The 17823-nt window shown below is 39.1% G+C and overlaps 1 protein-coding gene across 7 annotated transcripts in view; it reads left to right on the top strand.

The window, feature by feature from the left end:
- The window catches only part of MAPK14 (mitogen-activated protein kinase 14), a 72451-nt gene that overhangs the window by 50746 nt on the left and 3882 nt on the right, over positions 1-17823 (top strand). For 4 of the 7 annotated variants that reach the window (XR_009542933.1, XM_060162706.1, XM_060162708.1 and 1 more), the window contains 2 exons: positions 6725-6804; positions 13466-13544. Coding sequence is in view for 6 of the 7 variants with exons in the window: in XM_060162706.1 (XP_060018689.1) it covers positions 6725-6804; positions 13466-13544 (159 nt within the window). In the remaining variant the exon portion in view is untranslated. Of the gene's footprint in view, positions 1-6724; positions 6805-10663; positions 10744-13465; positions 13545-17823 lie in introns of all 7 variants that reach the window. The other 3 variants (XM_060162707.1, XM_060162705.1, XM_060162709.1) reach the window with 2 other exon arrangements.

The following is a 17823-nucleotide window of genomic DNA, read 5'->3' on the forward strand; positions in this document are numbered from 1 at the left end:
ACTTTTTTGATAATGTCCTTTGATTTACATAAGTTTTAATTTTGATGAAGTTCCAATTTATCTATTTTTTTCTTTTGTTGTTCATGCTTTTAGTGTCATTTCTAAGAATGTATTACCAAATTCAAGATTATGAAGATTTACTGTATTTTCTACTAAGAGTTTTATGGGTGTACCTCTTATACTTAGGTCTGTGATCCATTTTGAGTTAATTTTTGTATATGATGTGAGGTAGGGGTCCAACTTTATACACTTTTGCATGTGGAAATTCAGTTGTCCTAAGTACCATTTATTGAAGAGACTGTCCTCTCCCACAGAATGGGTTTGGTACTTCTGTCAAAGATCAGTTCTATTCCATTGGTCTATATGTCTATCCTTATAGCAGTACCACACTGTTTTGATTACTCTAGCTTTATAGTAAGTTTTGAAATCAAGAAGTGTTAAGTCTTTCAACTTTGCTCTCATTTTCAAGATTTTTTTTTTTTTCTCTTTGGGCTCCCTTATAATTCCATATGAAATTGAGGATTGGCTTTTCCATTTCTGCAAAGAAGGCTGTTGCAGTTTTGCTCGCGACTGTGTTGTATTTTTAGATCACTTTTGGTAATATTGACATCTTAGCAATATTAAGTCTTCCTATTCATGAATATGAGATGTCATTCCACTTATTTAGGTCTCCTTTCATTTCTTTCAGCAATGTTTTATAATTTTCAGTGGACAGGTTTTTCACTTTCTTGGTTAAAGTTATTCTTAGGTATTTTCCTAGCATCTTTAGGATGCTATTTTAAATAGAATTACTTTCTGAATTTCCTTTTTGGTTTGTTCATTGTTGGTGTGTAGAAACACAACTGATTTTTGTTTGTTGATCTTGTAGCCTGCACCTTTGCATAGCTGAAAGCTGAGAGCTCTAGTAGCTTTCTTGTGGATTCTTTGGTATTTTCTATATGTAGGATCATGGCATCTGCAAATAGAGATAGTTTTACTTCTTCCTTTCCAATTTAGATGCTTTTATTTTTTTCTCGTTTCTAATTGCTCTGACTAGAACTTCCAGTATAGTGTTGAATAGCAGTGGTGAAAGTGGGCAGCTTTCTCTTGCTCTTATCTTCAGCCTTGAGTATAATTTAGCTCTGCATTTTTCATAAATACTCTTTATCATGGCAAGGAGTTCTCTTCTGAATAGTTTTATAGTTTCATAAAACTCATAGTTTTATGAGTGTATTTATCTGAATTTTAAATTTTATTAAATTTTCTTTAGATTACATTTAAATTTAATCACATGTGATTATTGGTATTGTATTGGACTATGCAGTTTTAGATCTTGACAAATCATCTTCCTATAATACCTTTTTCTCATTTTTTTTGCGATTAGTCTTCTTGAGAGAATCTTTTGTTACTAGTTGTTAATAATCCCTGGAGTTCCCCTAAAGATATAAGATATACTAATTTTTGTCTTAAAGCTAATTATGTTTTTAGGTTAGAAATTATTCTCATTTGTGACTTTGCAAAACCCTCCCAACTAGCTCAAAAATAGTACTTTTTTTTTTTTTTTTTTAAAGAATGGAGCCCTTCCTCATAAGTCTAGTTGACTGGGTATATATATATATATATATATATATCAAGTGGACACACCTGAGAGAACTGTCTATTAGAAAGAGAGTGGGGACACAGAATGTGTCTTCAGGTATGGTGCTAACTTATTTCAAAAACCATTGGTTCTGAAAAGAGTAAGCCAATTAGAAAATATTGCTACTAATGATTGACAGTCTGCAGCCTAAGGAAGAGAGACAATGAGTTTCCTAGCCCTGTTGCACGTCAAATACTGTTTTCTTCCAGACATCTCAGCCTTGGCTTACTATTGTTTTCCTTTGCTAGGTAATCAAATGAATTTTGTTCATGTGTAAAACTTTTCTTTCCTTCTTTCATTTTAATAGAAATGGTAACTAGACATTAACTAGACATTATCATTAACTTCGACATTAACTAGAAGATAATGAGGCTCCTGCCATCAGCTTGCTGCCCTACTTTATATGACTTTTATTAGTGTTTACTGGCTCCTTATTTCTTCTTTTGATTTTTTTCAAACATTTTATGAACTACTTCACACATACAAAAAGACAAGGAATAATAAATGAACACCTATGTTTATATGACCCAGATTATGAGATAAAACATTGCCAGTAGAGTTAAAACTTCTGGTATACCCCTTCCTGTCACATCTACCCCTTTCTTTCAGACATTGGTTTCAAACAGTCTCTCATTTTAAAAAAACAGTTGTACTTCAGACACTAAAAGCAAGTGTCCTAATAAATGTTGAAGAAGAAAACTATTTTATTAGGTTATTTGCCTTTTCTTCTCTAATTTAAGAATATATTTCCCCCTTTGAAAAGGCTAGAACTCTCAGGCTTGTCCACAAATCTAAAGTACCTTAAAAATTTTTCCTTGTATGACAGTGAAAATGCCTATTTTGATGACCAAGAAGAGAAGGAAGTAAGCTAAGTCCCATTCTAGTCCACCTGTCTGTCACCAGGGAATTTCCACAGGTCTTTATTCCAGCTTTGCCTCATATGGATTTTTTTTTTTTTTTTGAAAACTGCAGCTCATAAGCAGCAGTAGTCACATGTAGGTTCTGCAAATGGTCCTCTTATTCATCTTCAACTCTCCAGCCTGCAGAGGTTTCCTAGGAGTTTCCTAGAACACTTAGAAGTGAATAGAATATCCCTCTTTTACTTTCCCTCTAAATACCCCATTACCCTTAAGTTTTTTTTCCTTGCCTTTTCATTCTGGCTACCTTTTACTTTTGTTACAGAGGACCTAGTCTAAAGAGTAACCTTAAACCTAAGTTGTTTTAGGAAAAATCAGGAGATTTATGATTTAAATTTTGACAGTGATTATTACAATTAAAACACATTTTTGATTAACAGTAAAAATATCTGCTATGTAGGGAAAAATGGGTTAAACCTGTTAAGAAGGATGGCTTGCTGTGGAAATAATTGTCATAATGTGGTAAATTTTGCTTTGCTCTGCTTATATAGCTACTTGAAGCTCCTTCTGGCCTTAACTGCCTGGACAAATTGTAGTGGCCTTACAGTAGCTGGTATTATTGGAAGACTGACCTGTATTTCAATGGATTTGCCAGCTCTTGGAGAACCTATGGTGATTTCCTATGAGGTTTGCATGCTTTGACTTCCTTCATGCAAGTGCTTTTAGCTACTAAGTAGATTTTTATTTTGCATTGTGTGTTTACTAATCTCCTAAATATTGGCTGTCATGCTGTACCAGCTCTTTGTCCATACCCCTTACACACTCATTGCACTGTATTTGTATACTCCTTATGGTGTAAACACTTCAGATGGGGCGTTTGCATATGAAATGAAGCAACTTTTCTTGACTTCTTTTTTGTATATAGACTTTCCATTAGAGTATAGTCATTCTAGATTTCTCAGGGCAAGACAGAGGGGTGGAGCTGAGTTGGAAAGTATATTACAGGAAGTCTTTTCAAGTTAATACTTATTGAGCTACTCAGTGGAAAGTGCTGGACGTAAGATGGTACCTGTCCTCCAAACCAGAGTGATCATACTCAGCAGAAAGTGAGCTATAGGAGTCACTTGAACAATTGTCTGCTCTCTGCTTATAAAACAAGGTGTAGTGATAAGAATACTATAATAGAGGTATAAATAAGTTACTGAGAAGAAGCAGAAATTAATTCAAACTCAGGATGTCCAGGAAGACTTCATGGCAGAGTTCTTGTTTGAGCAGGACTTTGAAGAGTAAATAGGGAAAGAAAAGGTTTGGTAGGAGGGGAGGATGGAGGGTATTCCTCTTTATGACTTGGAGAAATAAGAAGTTGGAAGCTTAAAAGTGCCTGGAATATTTGGTGTGAGTTGAAGCATTGAGTGCATTAAGGAATAATAGTTTGAGGGAGAGTCAGAAAAGAGTCTTGATGCCACATCAGGGAAGGCCGTGAATTTGAGGCTGAGGAATTGGGGCTTTATTCCTCAGGCCTGAGGTTGTTTCATACTGGCTGAGGCAGGAGAACGACATGGAGTCCCCCAAGTCATTGTTGTCATAACCACTGTGACCAATGGAAGTGGCATACTTTTCAGGTATGTTGGGGTGAAGTTAAGACGCTTGAGAAACTGCCCAGAGTCTTCCTCAGAGGGAGTATAAAACTTGATTCTCATTTTCATTAGTCAGAAGTCTTTTATATAAGAGTGTCAATCTCACTAGTATTATTTCTAGAGATCAGTTTTGATGCATTTTTTGTAAAACTACCTGTTTGAGAATTCAAGTAGTCCAGTTTTTTTCTCATATGTGATATACTTTATCTTGTGCGATAGCTACCCTGTTAAATTTGTTCCTTAAGAATGTGAGGGAACTAAATTTTTGTAAACTGAATCATTTCAAATGAGCAAAGAGGATCCTATACTAAATTCTGTTGTAATACAGTTAATTTGATTATTTTAGAGCAAGATGGTATCTGTCCCCACTGCTTGCTCCATCCCCATTAATGTATGCTTTAAAATTGTTTTCTTAACAACACCTTGAATTAAGAAATCAGTATTGAAATTTTAGCCTCCAGAACACATTGATTTTTGCCATTTGCAGAGGACAAAATTTTCTACTATTCTTTTTTAAATTTTTTATTTATTTTTTTTTTTTTCTGCGGTACACGGGCCTCTCACTGCTGCGGCCCCTCCCACTGCGGAGCACAGGCTCCGGACGCGCAGGCCCAGCGGCCATGGCTCACGGGCCCAGCCGCTCCGCGGCACGTGGGATCTTCCCGGACCAGGGCACGAACCCGCGTCCCCTGCATCGGCAGGCGGACTCTCAACCGCTGTGCCACCAGGGAAGCCCTAAATTTTTATTTTATATTGGAGTATAGTTGATTTACAGTGTTATTCTCTACTATTCTTAATTCAGAAGTAACTTCTGTGAGGGGACTTGCTTTTAATTTATTTTGTATAGAACATAAATTGTTTGAGTCTACGATGGGGTTCTGCAAACCTTTTCTTAAAGGGCCACATAGTAAATATTTTAGGCTTTGGGAACCATACGGTTTCTGTTGTAACCACTCAATTCTGCTGTGTAAGTTGAAAGCAGCCATAGACAATACATAAACAATGAGCATGGCTGTGTTCCAGTACAACTTTATTTTCAAAACAGACAGCAGATTGGGGTTTGCTGACTCCTGTCTAGAATTTTGTTGTGTTTAAGCCAATTCCATATCTGGAGAAAAAAAAAAATGGGGCAGGATATTATTGCGTAACCAATTCCTGTAACTCAGGCAACTCTGGCTTGCAGAGGCCATTATTTTCAAGTTACACTGTACTGCCTTCATATGTATAATCATAAACAGAAATAGTTTCTTGCATTCTCTCTCCTCTCCATCCTGCCGTACCTCCTTAAATATTTTGAGTGCCCACCACGTAGCAGATGTTAGGCTAAGCGCTGGGGATAAGTGGTGAACAGGCAGAGCAGCCCCTCTCCTCATAGATCAGTAGAGGTGACAGACAATAAGCAAACTAAGCAATTATAGATTGTGACGAGCACTGTGACGTTATCAAGCACTGTGCTGAGGTGGAGAATAACAGGGAGGGCAGTGCTTCTTCCGTAGAGTGTTGGGGGAAGCCTCTCTGAGGAGGTGAAGTTCAAGCCAACACCTGAAGTTGAGAAGGATCTAATCATGCAAAAAACCTGACAGGGTTTTTTTTGACAGGAATCAGAAGATAGTCATCCTCTCCTCCTTTTCCCTCTGAATGTCAATTTAGACATGGATAAGCTATTCAAATTTTCATAGAGAATATTGAAAGCTATTTTATAAGAATTTTTTTCTCTCCTTTTAGCTTTTTAAGCAAGGCTAAAAGCAGTAAGAACAAATGGAAAGTTTCTGTCTTCTGGTCAATACATGTACATACATAGTGAATATGCACAGAAGAGTTGGCTGCCACAATAAAGGTCTGGGCCTTGTGGCCTATTATTTAGAGCTCTGGGGATGCGTGAGGTTTGTTAATGCATTTATAAAGTTGAAGCCTCATATGCTCTATGTTATGGCGCTCCAGAAGGCTGTGCAGATGCAGTGAGGTGGTGGGGCCCCCTGCTGGCTGACTATCGCTCACAAATGCTTCTCTGCTTACCATAGTCAGTGTGGACAGAGAGGTTTTCTGGAGGACATCTCAAGTGGTTAGGCCCCGGGAGGTTCCCAGGCCCCTGTCGTATTACAGGCTCCTTAGATCAAGCCTTAGGGGAATATTCACAGGTAGGCTTGTACATCCCTAGCTCCTATGCTCTCTGCTTCTTTCTTCTCTGTGGCCTTCTGCTGACCGGTGCTCTTTGCTTGACTGGCTACTGGTGCTTTGGTGGAAGGTAAGGAGGTAGGTGTGGGCTGTGCATATGGACTGAGTGATGCTTTTGTGTTTTCACATGCTGTCTTTGGCATCTAAGTACCCAGCTATAGTCGCTTCACTTTACTGATAGGGGATGTTGACAGAAGCATAAAATGAATATAAGTTGGATATGTGTGTGGTCGCATTTTGAATCTTTGTACAGGAGGAGCATGTTCTACTTGAAGTGACCATCCTACAGAAGGCTTGACCTAGATGAATTCACCATTTTGGCTTGGTTTGGGGTTTTTAATTTTTGTTATTGGGGTATTTTGTTTGTTTTGTTTTGTTTGTTGTTTGTTTTTCATTTTTATTTTGTCCCAACATTTTCCTTTATAGTCCACCATTAGATATTGATCAGTTGAAGCTCATTTTAAGACTCGTTGGAACCCCAGGGGCTGAGCTTTTGAAGAAAATCTCCTCAGAGTCTGTGAGTTGTTGCTTTGATTGTAATAATCTGCCCTGTTGGGAGCCTCTGCCACTTCCCTTCTGTCAGTCTGTACTTTGACCCGGGTATGTTTGTAAGCACATATGCCCTTTGTGTGCTGACTTCCGAGATGAAGGGTGTGTGTGTGTGTGTGTGTGTGTGTGTGTGTGTCTGTGTGTACCTGCCTGCTCACATGCATGGGTGTATTTTGTTTTCTCTCTATCTGGGTATGTAATACTAGAGCATAGGAGCTTGTATTGGGCAGTAGTATGCCAGTAAATGAGATGTGAGATTCTAATTCATTCCAAGAGATTAATGGAAAACTTGTTGTCTCCACTCTCCAGCCCTGACTTCATCTTTCTCAGTTTCACATATACTCAAGGGCTCCTTTCACTTTTGAGTTAGTGTTTATCCTCACAGCATGAGCCTCACCATGTATTAGTCTAGCTTTATCACTAAAAGAATGAAATGTGCATTATCTGCAGTCTCTTGCCCTTTTCCAGAAGTTACTTTCTTTTTATTATTTTAGAATAGACAATTCGCACATCTTGTGTAAGGTGTCTATCCCCCACAGGGGTCCCTCTCTACCCAGTCTCCAGACCATCAGAGGTAACAGCCCCACTCCTGACACCTCAGATAACACAGGAGTAGGGTTGTAAATCCTTCTCCCACAGCCTGCCTTTGTAATTACAAGTTTGAGTAACCTGAGAAAAAGCTTTGGCGCTAATGCCTTCCTGCTTCTAAGCAGGCATTTAGAGAGAAGCCATGGGAATATGACTCTGGCTTACTTTGGCTCTCATTTCCTGCTGTTGGTCAGTTTCTTGGGCCAGACGCGTGAGAGAAATCATGAAAGCCCAGTCTTTCTCCCCTTTCCCTTCTGTCTGCTGCCAGGCAGTTGGATAAAAGGGAAAAAGAGCTGTGGAGCCAAGTTCCAGTTGTGCCTTTCTGGATTCTCCTCCCAGCGTTTCTGACTGAAGGGGTCCCTTTGCCCAATTGGAAAGACTGCTGGGTAGCCAGAGGCAGGCTTTTAATTTGTTTCATTTAAGATGAGGAAGCAAAAGCATAGAAAGACTGTGACTTGCCCAAGTCACGCACTGAGTCACTTGACAGAGCTGAGCATACGTCCCAGATGTTCTGATAATGTGTTCTAAACTTCAATCTCATGATTGCACACTGTTTTGAAAGTCATTGTCAGAGTTATCAACCACAGTGTCAGCCTGAAGGAGTGTTTCCTTTTGCTTTATGAAATGCAGAAAGCTGGGTTGGAGTGAATCAAAGATATGGGATGATGTTTAGAGAGGATGGTGCTTTTTTGTCTTAAATGCATTTGCTTAGAAAGATTGGCTAATAGAGAGGACATGGGGCAAGGGAGTGGGGTTGGGGAGGAACTCCGTTTATTAATGAATAGTGCTCATGAGACTGAGATAGCAAATGCATTCCCTGTCTGGGGGTGGCCACTAGCAGCTCTTTCTCAAGTCTTCTCGCCCACCCTCAGCCATCTGCCCTATAGGTACGTGCTGTTAGTCACAAGAATTTCTAAAAGAAAAAGTGTGGGTAAAATGATCATGTTTACCTGTCATTAATCCATCTTTTTTTTTTTAAGAAAGAAACAACACTAAGTGCCTGACCTAATAATGAAATGTCTTTATCTTATGTGATATAGGGCACATCATACATTTCAACAGCTCTAGTATAGAGTTTGGCATAATAAAATTGAGTATCAGAATACAGAACTTAAGTAATATTGTATTGAGTATAGAAATAAGAAAATGGTGTTTTTTTCTCCTGCATAGTTACAACTAGTGCATAAAAGTAATTTAAACATTGAAAAGGGTAGACAAGATTAATTTGATGTTAGTGATACTGCTCAAGTACTAGTTTATCTTAGAAGCACATGATTTGTGGAACACATGATGCATAAATAACAAAGCCAGGTGAATAAAATGGTTTAAAGCTTTTCAAAGTGAAAAGAAAAATTCATTAGTGGAGGAATGTAGTAAACAGAAAGCCAATGGCTATTTTCGTTACTCCTGAAAAGTAGTGAAGAAGTGATGCCATTAGTTATTGATTGATGGAATTCAGTCAATAAATAATAGGACATTCTGAGTAAGAGAGTGCAGTGATAGATGGGCTGACTGAGAACAAGTTAGCATGTGCCATGAGAAAGGGGACAAATGGGTCACGATGGATGTAAGGAGAGGGAATTTTTTTTTGTTGGTGACCCACTACCTGTAGTAATCAGTGAAAGGACAAAAAAAAAATCATATTAAGAAAGCAAAAAAAAAAAAAAAAAGAAAGCAAAAGCCCTTTCACTGACTCACTCTCACATTTTTCTCTGGAAATATTTTCTTCCTAACTTCCCGACAAAAAGGGGATACAATAACCTATTTGACTAAAGGAGACAAAAAAAAAAAAAACAGAAAATGTGCAGGCCAAGTTATTGTTCACAAGAAAGAAGAGAAAGGTGACAGGATTTTAACATTTAAAACCCAGCTGGTATTCCTATTGCTGGTTTACTTATTGACCCCCTTTTGTTCTTTCTCTTGGCATGCAAAGTAGTTTGTTATGTAATTTATTTAGAGGTAAATCTAAACTTTATTGAGAATGTTAAAAGAACTTCATACCACCTTTTGAATTTGCTGGCTTCTGTCTTTGGGCCAGGGAGCATGAATGGCAGGGTGGAGCTCATGGCCCCAGCTCTTTCCTAATAGCCAGCCTTGAACATGTGTTTGTAGTAATCTGACCACTAGGGAATCTGAGTTCAGAGGATGAGCTAAAGTGGAAAAATCATTGAGGGAAGCCACAAAGAAGTGAAATTACTTGGTTCAGGTACTTATTGAAAATTATGCTACAACAGAAGGAGAGAATTAATAGATAACAGCAAAGGGAATATGAAAAGGCTTTTATTGAATTGTGTTGAGGATTTTAAAAATCCCATCACTCTACTTTAATAAGCAACACATGATAAACTAACAACTCTTGTAGTGTTTGTGTTAAAATTGATGGGACAGCTAAATGAGAGAAGTTTAGAGTACAACTTACCTACGTGCGCATACGTTTGGAAGGCCTCATAGTTCTGCCTTTGTCAGATACTTGCAGAGTGTTTTGCCAACTTCCTCCAGGATGTTTTTAAGCAAAAGTCAGTCTGTTCACCTGTTAAAGAGACTTGTGGGAGAAATCATTGTGGCATGCTGTAATACTGTCAGCAGCTTGTGACTTCTGTTTTGTCTCTGCCATTAGCTTCTAACTTTCCCCCCCATCTCCCTGTCACTTCCCATTGTGTGTTTGTGGCATGTATTTTAAATGTATCACTAACTACTGTCTTTGAAACTTGGCACTGCTTATCAACCCACATACCACCTTGGTCTTACCTTAGGAGGGGTGGTATTTTGGAGAATCACCTGAACCTGTGCCACAAAAATTTAACCTCTACCTTAAATGGATATATTGGACATTTTATTATATCCAAAGTTGAGTCAAACTTTTCTGAATCCATTTACCCCACAAGCAAACACGTTTTGGCCATCAGTACTTGAAAACAGTTCTCTGGCTGGCATCCTGGATCCAAGGGGCAGTCTCTTTCCAGGGAGCCTAAATATTTAATGTTAAAGATGATGCTAAAACCAAAAGAAAGTTTTTCTTCTCCACATGGCCGGTCACGGCCACATGCCTACTAACTCTCATGCCATTCACAGAAGCATGATTTCACGTGCAGCCTTGGGCTCTGGCCTGGGGTGGGTGGGATGGGTGGAAGTAGGCTATTTGTTTGTTTGGGGGTGGCTTTTTGGCCTTTTTTAAAACTTGAGTTGAAAGTTATTTCTCGCATTGTATGCTTAACAATGCCCTTGACTAGGCATCTAAGATATTAACCAGCTTCAGCAGATTATGCGTCTGACGGGGACTCCCCCTGCTTATCTCATTAACAGGATGCCAAGCCATGAGGTGAGAACAAATAGACTGTGCAGGGATATCTAATTCAGAGGGCCACATTCTCATTTTATTGCCACTGTATAACCAACACAGTTTTCAATGTCACTGAATGCTTGCATGTGCCTTGAGGGCTACTAAGGCAAAGACTGCCTATGTGCTATTACAGAATGTTGACATTTGGGATAAAACGTCACCCAATCCTGTGAACTGAGAATATAATTTACAGGCTTGTACTTAGAAAATGATGTTACTTTTATATTTGAGTTTTATGAATTGAGTGCTCAAGAGGAAGTTCGTGTTTTCCTAGGATTCTATGCCTACAGTCAGGGTATGCTACCATCTAATGATTTTCAGCTGGAGGTGTATTAACTGAAGGCCATTAACATCCTTTCCTATTCATCCATTTTTTTAATGACCAAAAGAAGAGTCTTCATTTAAAAAGAAAAAACAAACAAACCTAAAAAAATGTCTAATGCTAGTAAGGACTATATTTAAAAGAAGATATGCAAATAATATAAAATAAATTTGAACACTTAGATAGGGTTAGGTGCCTTTTTTACCAATGCTACTTAATGTAACTCTGGTTTTATCATCAGAGATGATTGGGGCACTTCTTTCTAAGGTGCCCTTAATCTTTTTGGGAATCAGGTTGGCAACACAGCTTTATTCAGGTAGTCTTTTTATTTAGCTTATTATAGGGAAGATTGTTCTCTGCATGAGACAGGTCTCTTAACTCTTTTCCCTTCATTCTTTTATCTACATGCTCAAGTAGGAAGGGATAACAGGCATGTCGATAATTCAATTCCTAGAGCTTTCTTTTCAAATCAGAAAGATTCTCAGCTGCTTTTCAAAAAGTGGGCCTCTCCTGCTTGCTCTGCATACAATGACTAAGAATGTGAAGTTATTAAGAGGTACAAACTACCATGTATAAAATAAATAAGCTACAAGGATAGGTTATACAGCACAGGAAATATAGCCAATATTTTATAAATAACTCTAAATGGAATATAATCTATAAAAATTTGAATCACTGTTATATACCTGAAAATAACATAATATTGTATTATATGTATTAATATTATAGATATAATTTATATATATATATATAAATTTTAAAAAGGTGAAGTTGCCCTAGCAGCTAGAACTTTTTCTCACCTTGTATGTGTGTGTATATACGTACATACATAACTATAATGCATACCTTTAAAGAAGTTTTACCTCAGCTACTCAGATGGACTGATAGTGGGATTTATTCTTTGAAACAGGGAAGGTCATAAACTTACTTTAATACCTAATATCTGAAGCACACATTTATGAGTTACATTTGTGTTTATATGATTATTCTCAAGACCAGTGTTTGGCTTTGCCTTGATTAGAGCTGTCAGTCCTTGAAAGTATTTATTAGCACCTTAAGTTCCTTAGAATGAAGTCCAGAAATTGTCAGGCTTTCCTTTCTAAAGGCAACAGTGATAGCAGCTAATGTTTAATTTGAGCTCTTCCTCTGAACCAGGTACCACGCTAAGGAGGTACTGCTTTGTTATCGCTAGTCCTCACTCCAGCCCTGTGAGGTAGGCACTGTTATTAACCCTGTTTTATAGATGAAGAACTGAAGACTTAAAAGAGAATAAGTAATTTACCCAAAGTGGTAAAGTCAAGATTCAAACTCAGGCCTGTCCCACCCCAAGGATCAAACTTATAAAACCTATATTGGTATATAAATTTTTGTGTGTCAAAATTTTAGTTGGAAGCTCTCATGAGTTTTATCTTGCTTGAGTATCACAATAACCATATGGTATAGGCAAGCCAAATACTAATATCTAATAGTAATACTAATATTTTACAGATGAGGTTATTGATATGCTAGTTAAGACTTGCCCAAGAAGATGCATCTTATAGGTGGTAGCGGAAGGATTTCTGCCTAGGCTGTGTAACTTATCCACTATTCTTTATTACTCTTATTAAATTGGTTTAGTATTTTTAAAATGTGTTTGAACCTCTTAGAATAATATATATAATGCTGATGGTTACTTTCTTGTCACCATGAATATTTTGTTAGCAAGGCTTAATACTGATATCCTTTTCATATACTAAGAGAACCTGCTGAGATCAGCACCATCAAAAGACAGTTGATCCTAGACTTTCCTTGGGAATACCAATCCCTATGCCAACTGCAGCTTTTTTAGGAAGGCTGTCTCAGAAAGGTCTACTTCTTAGATATCTTTTTTGTGTGTGTGTGTGGTACGCGGGCCTCTCACTGCTGTGGCCTCTCCCGTTGCGGAGCACAGGCTCCGGACGTGCAGGCTCAGCGGCCATGGCTCACGGGCCCAGCCGCTCCGCGGCATGTGGGATCTTCCCGGACTGGGGCACATACCCGTGTCCCCTGCATCGGCAGGCGGACTCTCAACCACTGCGCCACCAGGGAAGCCCTTAGATATCTTTTTAAACTTCTGATCCTGTGACCAGAATGCTAATGAAAGGGAACTTAATTGGTTCGCATTTTTGTTCACTTGAAATTTAACTGTGAGTGATAGCAGGAGTAAATAAAGGTGCTGATCGTAAATAAGGAGGTTAGGTTGGCAGTAAGAGAGAAGTATTTAAAGAATGTCAGTGATATTCATAAACATTGAAGCTAGCAGACCCTGTCAGTTAACACTCGTTCTTTGACAGGACCCAGACTCTTTGAGAGCAGCAACAATACTGAACAAAGCCATTTTGAAAACCCTCTGTTTTACAGGCAAGAAACTACATTCAGTCTTTGACCCAGATGCCAAAGATGAACTTTGCAAATGTATTTATTGGTGCCAATCCCTTGGGTAAGTTGACCGTATCCTCATCTAATGGATTCAATATCAATATATTCAATATTGGTTATGACATAAGTTAGGTATTTGAAGAAGAGTTTTTCCTTTTGACTAAATACCATTAATTAAATCTTGGAAGGAGGTAAATAATGCCATTTATTATCCGTGTTTGTATTATCAGGTTTTTTTTTTCAGTCTCATGACATGCTTATATATTTATATGATCACAGAATTTGAATGGGGAAATAGGCTGGGACAGTGAGGAAAGGAGAGGAAGTAATGGGAACGCTAGGAGAACAGATTGAGGGATACAGGAAGAAAGAGGAACAGAGAAAAGCCTGTGAGTCGTTCACCACTGCTGTTGGGTTTTTTTTTTTAAATAGATTTATTTATGTATTTATTTATTTAATTTATTTTGGCTGCGTTGGGTCTTCGTTGCTGTACGCGGGCTTTCTCTAGTTGCAGCGAGCGGGGGCTGCTCTTCGTTGCAGAGTGCAGGCTTCTCATTGCGATGGCCTCTCCTATTGTGGAGCATGAGCTCTAGGCCCGCAGGCTTCAGTAATTGTGGCACGTGGGCTCAGTAGTTGTGGCGCATGGGCTTAGTTGCTCCACGGCATGTGGGATCTTCCCGGACCAGGGCTCGAACCCATGTCCCCTGCATTGGCAGGCGGATTCTTAACCACTGCACCACCAGGGAAGCCCACTGCTGTTGTTCTGCGGTGTCCCTCACTGAGGGAGAAAACAACCAAAGCACAGATGGTGGTTAGTAGACCCACCCAGGCGCTCCCTGCAGTGTGCCCTGCTCTACCTACAGGTCCCATCATCCTCAGGTACTTTTCCCTCCCCCCTTCTTCTTTTGCCCTTAGAGACTTAACCATTCTCTCTTTGCGAAGCTAATTTGCCACCCCAGACTTTAAGGAATGGCTCCGTATTCCTTCCTGCCACCATCACTTCCAGGATCTTTGGCAAAGGGACGTAACAGTGGCAGCTGCAGGATGTGTACTGCCTTGGCTAAAAAAAAAGAGTTGCTTTGTTCCTTAAAACCAGGGGCTGATGTGTACTTTTTTTGGTCCCCAAAAGTGTTATTGCCTGAGGCTCTAATTCCCTGACTCTAGGAGAAGATGGAGGACAGTGCTATTTAATGACAGACACAGAAAAATCAGACCAGGACTTCTCTATGACAGGAGGGGAGCAATGCTGTGATAATAGTACAATCAACCTTCTTACTTTTCTGAAGATTGTATCTTAGTAGTATGTTTTTTGGTTGTTGTTGTTTTTAAATTTTATTTATTTATTTTTGGCTGTGTTGGGTCTTCGTTGCTGCGTGCTTGCTTTCTCTAGTTGTGGCAAGCGGGGGCTACTCTTTATTGTGGTGCATGGGCTTCTCATTGTGGTGGCTTCTCTTGTTGCAGAGCACGGGCTCTAGGCGCGCAGGCTTCAGTAGTTGCAGCGCACGGGCTCAGTAGTAGCAGCTCGCGGGCTCTAGAACACAGGCTCAGTAGTTGTGGCGCATAGGCTTAGTTGCTCCGCGGCATGTGGGATCTTCCCGGGCCAGGGCTTGAACCCGTGTCCCCTGCCTTGGCAGGTGGATTCTTCTTAACCACTGCGCGCGCCACCAGGGAAGTCCCTTAGTAGTATGTTTTTAAATCTCAGTTTTGGTCATCCCTCTGCTTAAGGGTCTCAGCAACCGGGCTTCAGGTTTAGTTTTATCCTTCTGAGAGCTGACACCCATAACAGCCTCTTTAGAAGTTGGAGTGGCTTTACTTTTTTAAGTACTTCATCCACAGTGATTGTTTGAGAGCAGTTTAGTGTTACTGTGATAATTCTTACAATAGCAGAGATGCTCGCACTCTTTCAAGTGTTAGGCAGCTATAGATGAGTCCATGTCGGCCTTTGAGACGGAGAGTATGTCAGATCTCAGCTGGATCACTCTCACATCGAAGAAAAAATCCACAAACTCATCAGGGGTATACAGAACTCTGCCGGGGTTGGCTTGGGTTTGCATCTGCCCTGGCATGCTGTGGTTGGCTTTGTATGATTTGTTTATACTGTGTTATCTAGTTCAAGGGTCTGTGAGAAGCTCTGTTTGAGTCATAAGTACTGTAGGATGTTGGGAAATTATGTTGTATGCTGGTCACTTCCCTGTCTGTCATTCTGTTATGAGTTTTTTCATCGTATCAGCTCACATTTTGACATGGCAATGCTTACTGTTTGACTACCTGATGGCTGACTCAGATTTGTTAATTCATTTTTCCGAGGAAGGGGGAATATGTGTGTGTCCCAGCAGCTTATTTGGGTCACATCTATCCTGATAGGTGTCCCCCTTCTCTGGAATCATGACATTTAAGCATTCAAAAGAACTGGATACCACTTAGTACTGCAGGCTGCTAGTGAGTTGAAGGAGGCTTTGAGCCATCTGCTGCTCAGCACTGCAGTTCTCAAAATTTAAACAGACCTATCAGTCCACTGCCCAGTGATGTCATACAGAGTCTCTTCTTGCAGGCAGAACATGGTGTTACTGACCAGGAACTTGTGCCCAGCATGTTAACCGAGAAGGAATATACTAACAGTGTAAATATTGACAGCTCTATTTTGTCCATTACTGACTTCAGGTTTCACCATTAGCCTCAAAACATGAAGTAAAACTTAAATTGCCCTTTGATGGAGTGTGTGTATTTGTGTCTGTCAAGATCTTAGAGGAATCTTTTTCTTAACCTTGATCTTACTTTTTATCAAGGTATTGGTTATAAGGACATGGTTCTTTTTACCCTGGGGATGGCAAAGACTCATCATATGACCCAAACAACACCTGATAAGATTATTCTTTCTAAGTAGAGAAGAAGAATATATATCTAGGCAATTTTCCCAATGCTTTAAAGTGTAAACTTACGAACTTGACACATAAATATTCACTTTGTGCCTGTAGTCCTCTGAAACCCACATTTCTCCTTTGGATTACTCTGGAATTGAGGCTGCAGGACAGGGGTCTTTTACATCCTCCAGTGTATGCAGCATGGATCTCTTCAGGAAACAGTCCGCCCCTTCACTACCCATCCCTGCCCCCTTCCACGTTTAAGGAGACATTGATAATTTGCAAAGCCTCAAATGCCTTTGTTACACCAAAGTGATAACTGTCAAAATGTCACTGTTTGTCCTCCCAAGTGCCACCGTTCTGAAACTCAACACACCCTCATTTGTAAGAATTAGAAAACAAACAAACAAACAAAAAAACCCCACTGTTTTGTGACCCCCTAATGAATTAGTTGCTGGGAAGGAAAAATCAATGGATGCTGAAAGCTGTAAGTGAAAGAAACTGATATTTACCTGGTGTGTCCCACTGGGTACTTTCTTGGGGCAAAAAAGAAACATTTTAACCCAGTGATCAAATTTTAGCATCATTATTAATGGGACAAATGGCTTTAATGTACCATTAAGTACATAGCATCACCTATGAAATATTCTTTCCAAAAATATTTATAACCCAATTCTTACCAAATTTTCAGATCTAACAGGGTTCAGGAAATACAGGGAATAGAGGAAAACAAGGGTGTAAGTACATGATAGCACAAGACAACTGGGGGTGGGTATTTTCAGGTCAAAGTTAGGAAAAAATAGGGGTTACAAGTGGGGGGATTATTTCGAGACTAAGGAAACTCAATCTAATGCATTGCATGGCCCTTAATTGGATCCTGGTTTGAACAAACTAGGTATAAAAAACAACTTCAGGGTAATTGAAATTTTAACATATACTGGATTTTAGATGATATTTGGGAATTATATATTTGTCATATGTTATAACAGTTTTATGATTGTGTAGGAAGCTATCTGTATGCTGAAATATTTAGAGGTAAAGTTTCATGTCTCTAATTTTATTTTAAAATGGTTTGGCAAAAAATATATGTATATATAGATAAAGAAATACAGAAGGTTAATTGTTGGTGGTGGGCATATGACTATTCACTGTCCTATTATTTTGTATACTGAAATTGCTCATAATGATTTTATCCAAATACCACGTCTCATCCACACACCCATAAAAAATCCTCAATTTGTTCATTAGATCCATTAGATGAATATTCACTTTCCTTATGTAAATAAACAGAAGGGACAAAACAGTAAGAAACCGGCCCTACTTACCTCTTGTAGATTACTTTAGTTATGGACTTTCATTCTGACATTTTGACCATAGTGGTAGCAGTTTGACACTGACATTCCACAGAAGCTTGTTCAAACACAATCTGTTACTTTTTAAAATTCTTCTTTACTAATATATTCTCTAGTTTTGGGGGGG

The sequence above is a fragment of the Lagenorhynchus albirostris genome, chromosome 10, assembly GCF_949774975.1.
Source record: "Lagenorhynchus albirostris chromosome 10, mLagAlb1.1, whole genome shotgun sequence".
Taxonomy (NCBI): Eukaryota; Metazoa; Chordata; class Mammalia; order Artiodactyla; family Delphinidae; genus Lagenorhynchus; species Lagenorhynchus albirostris.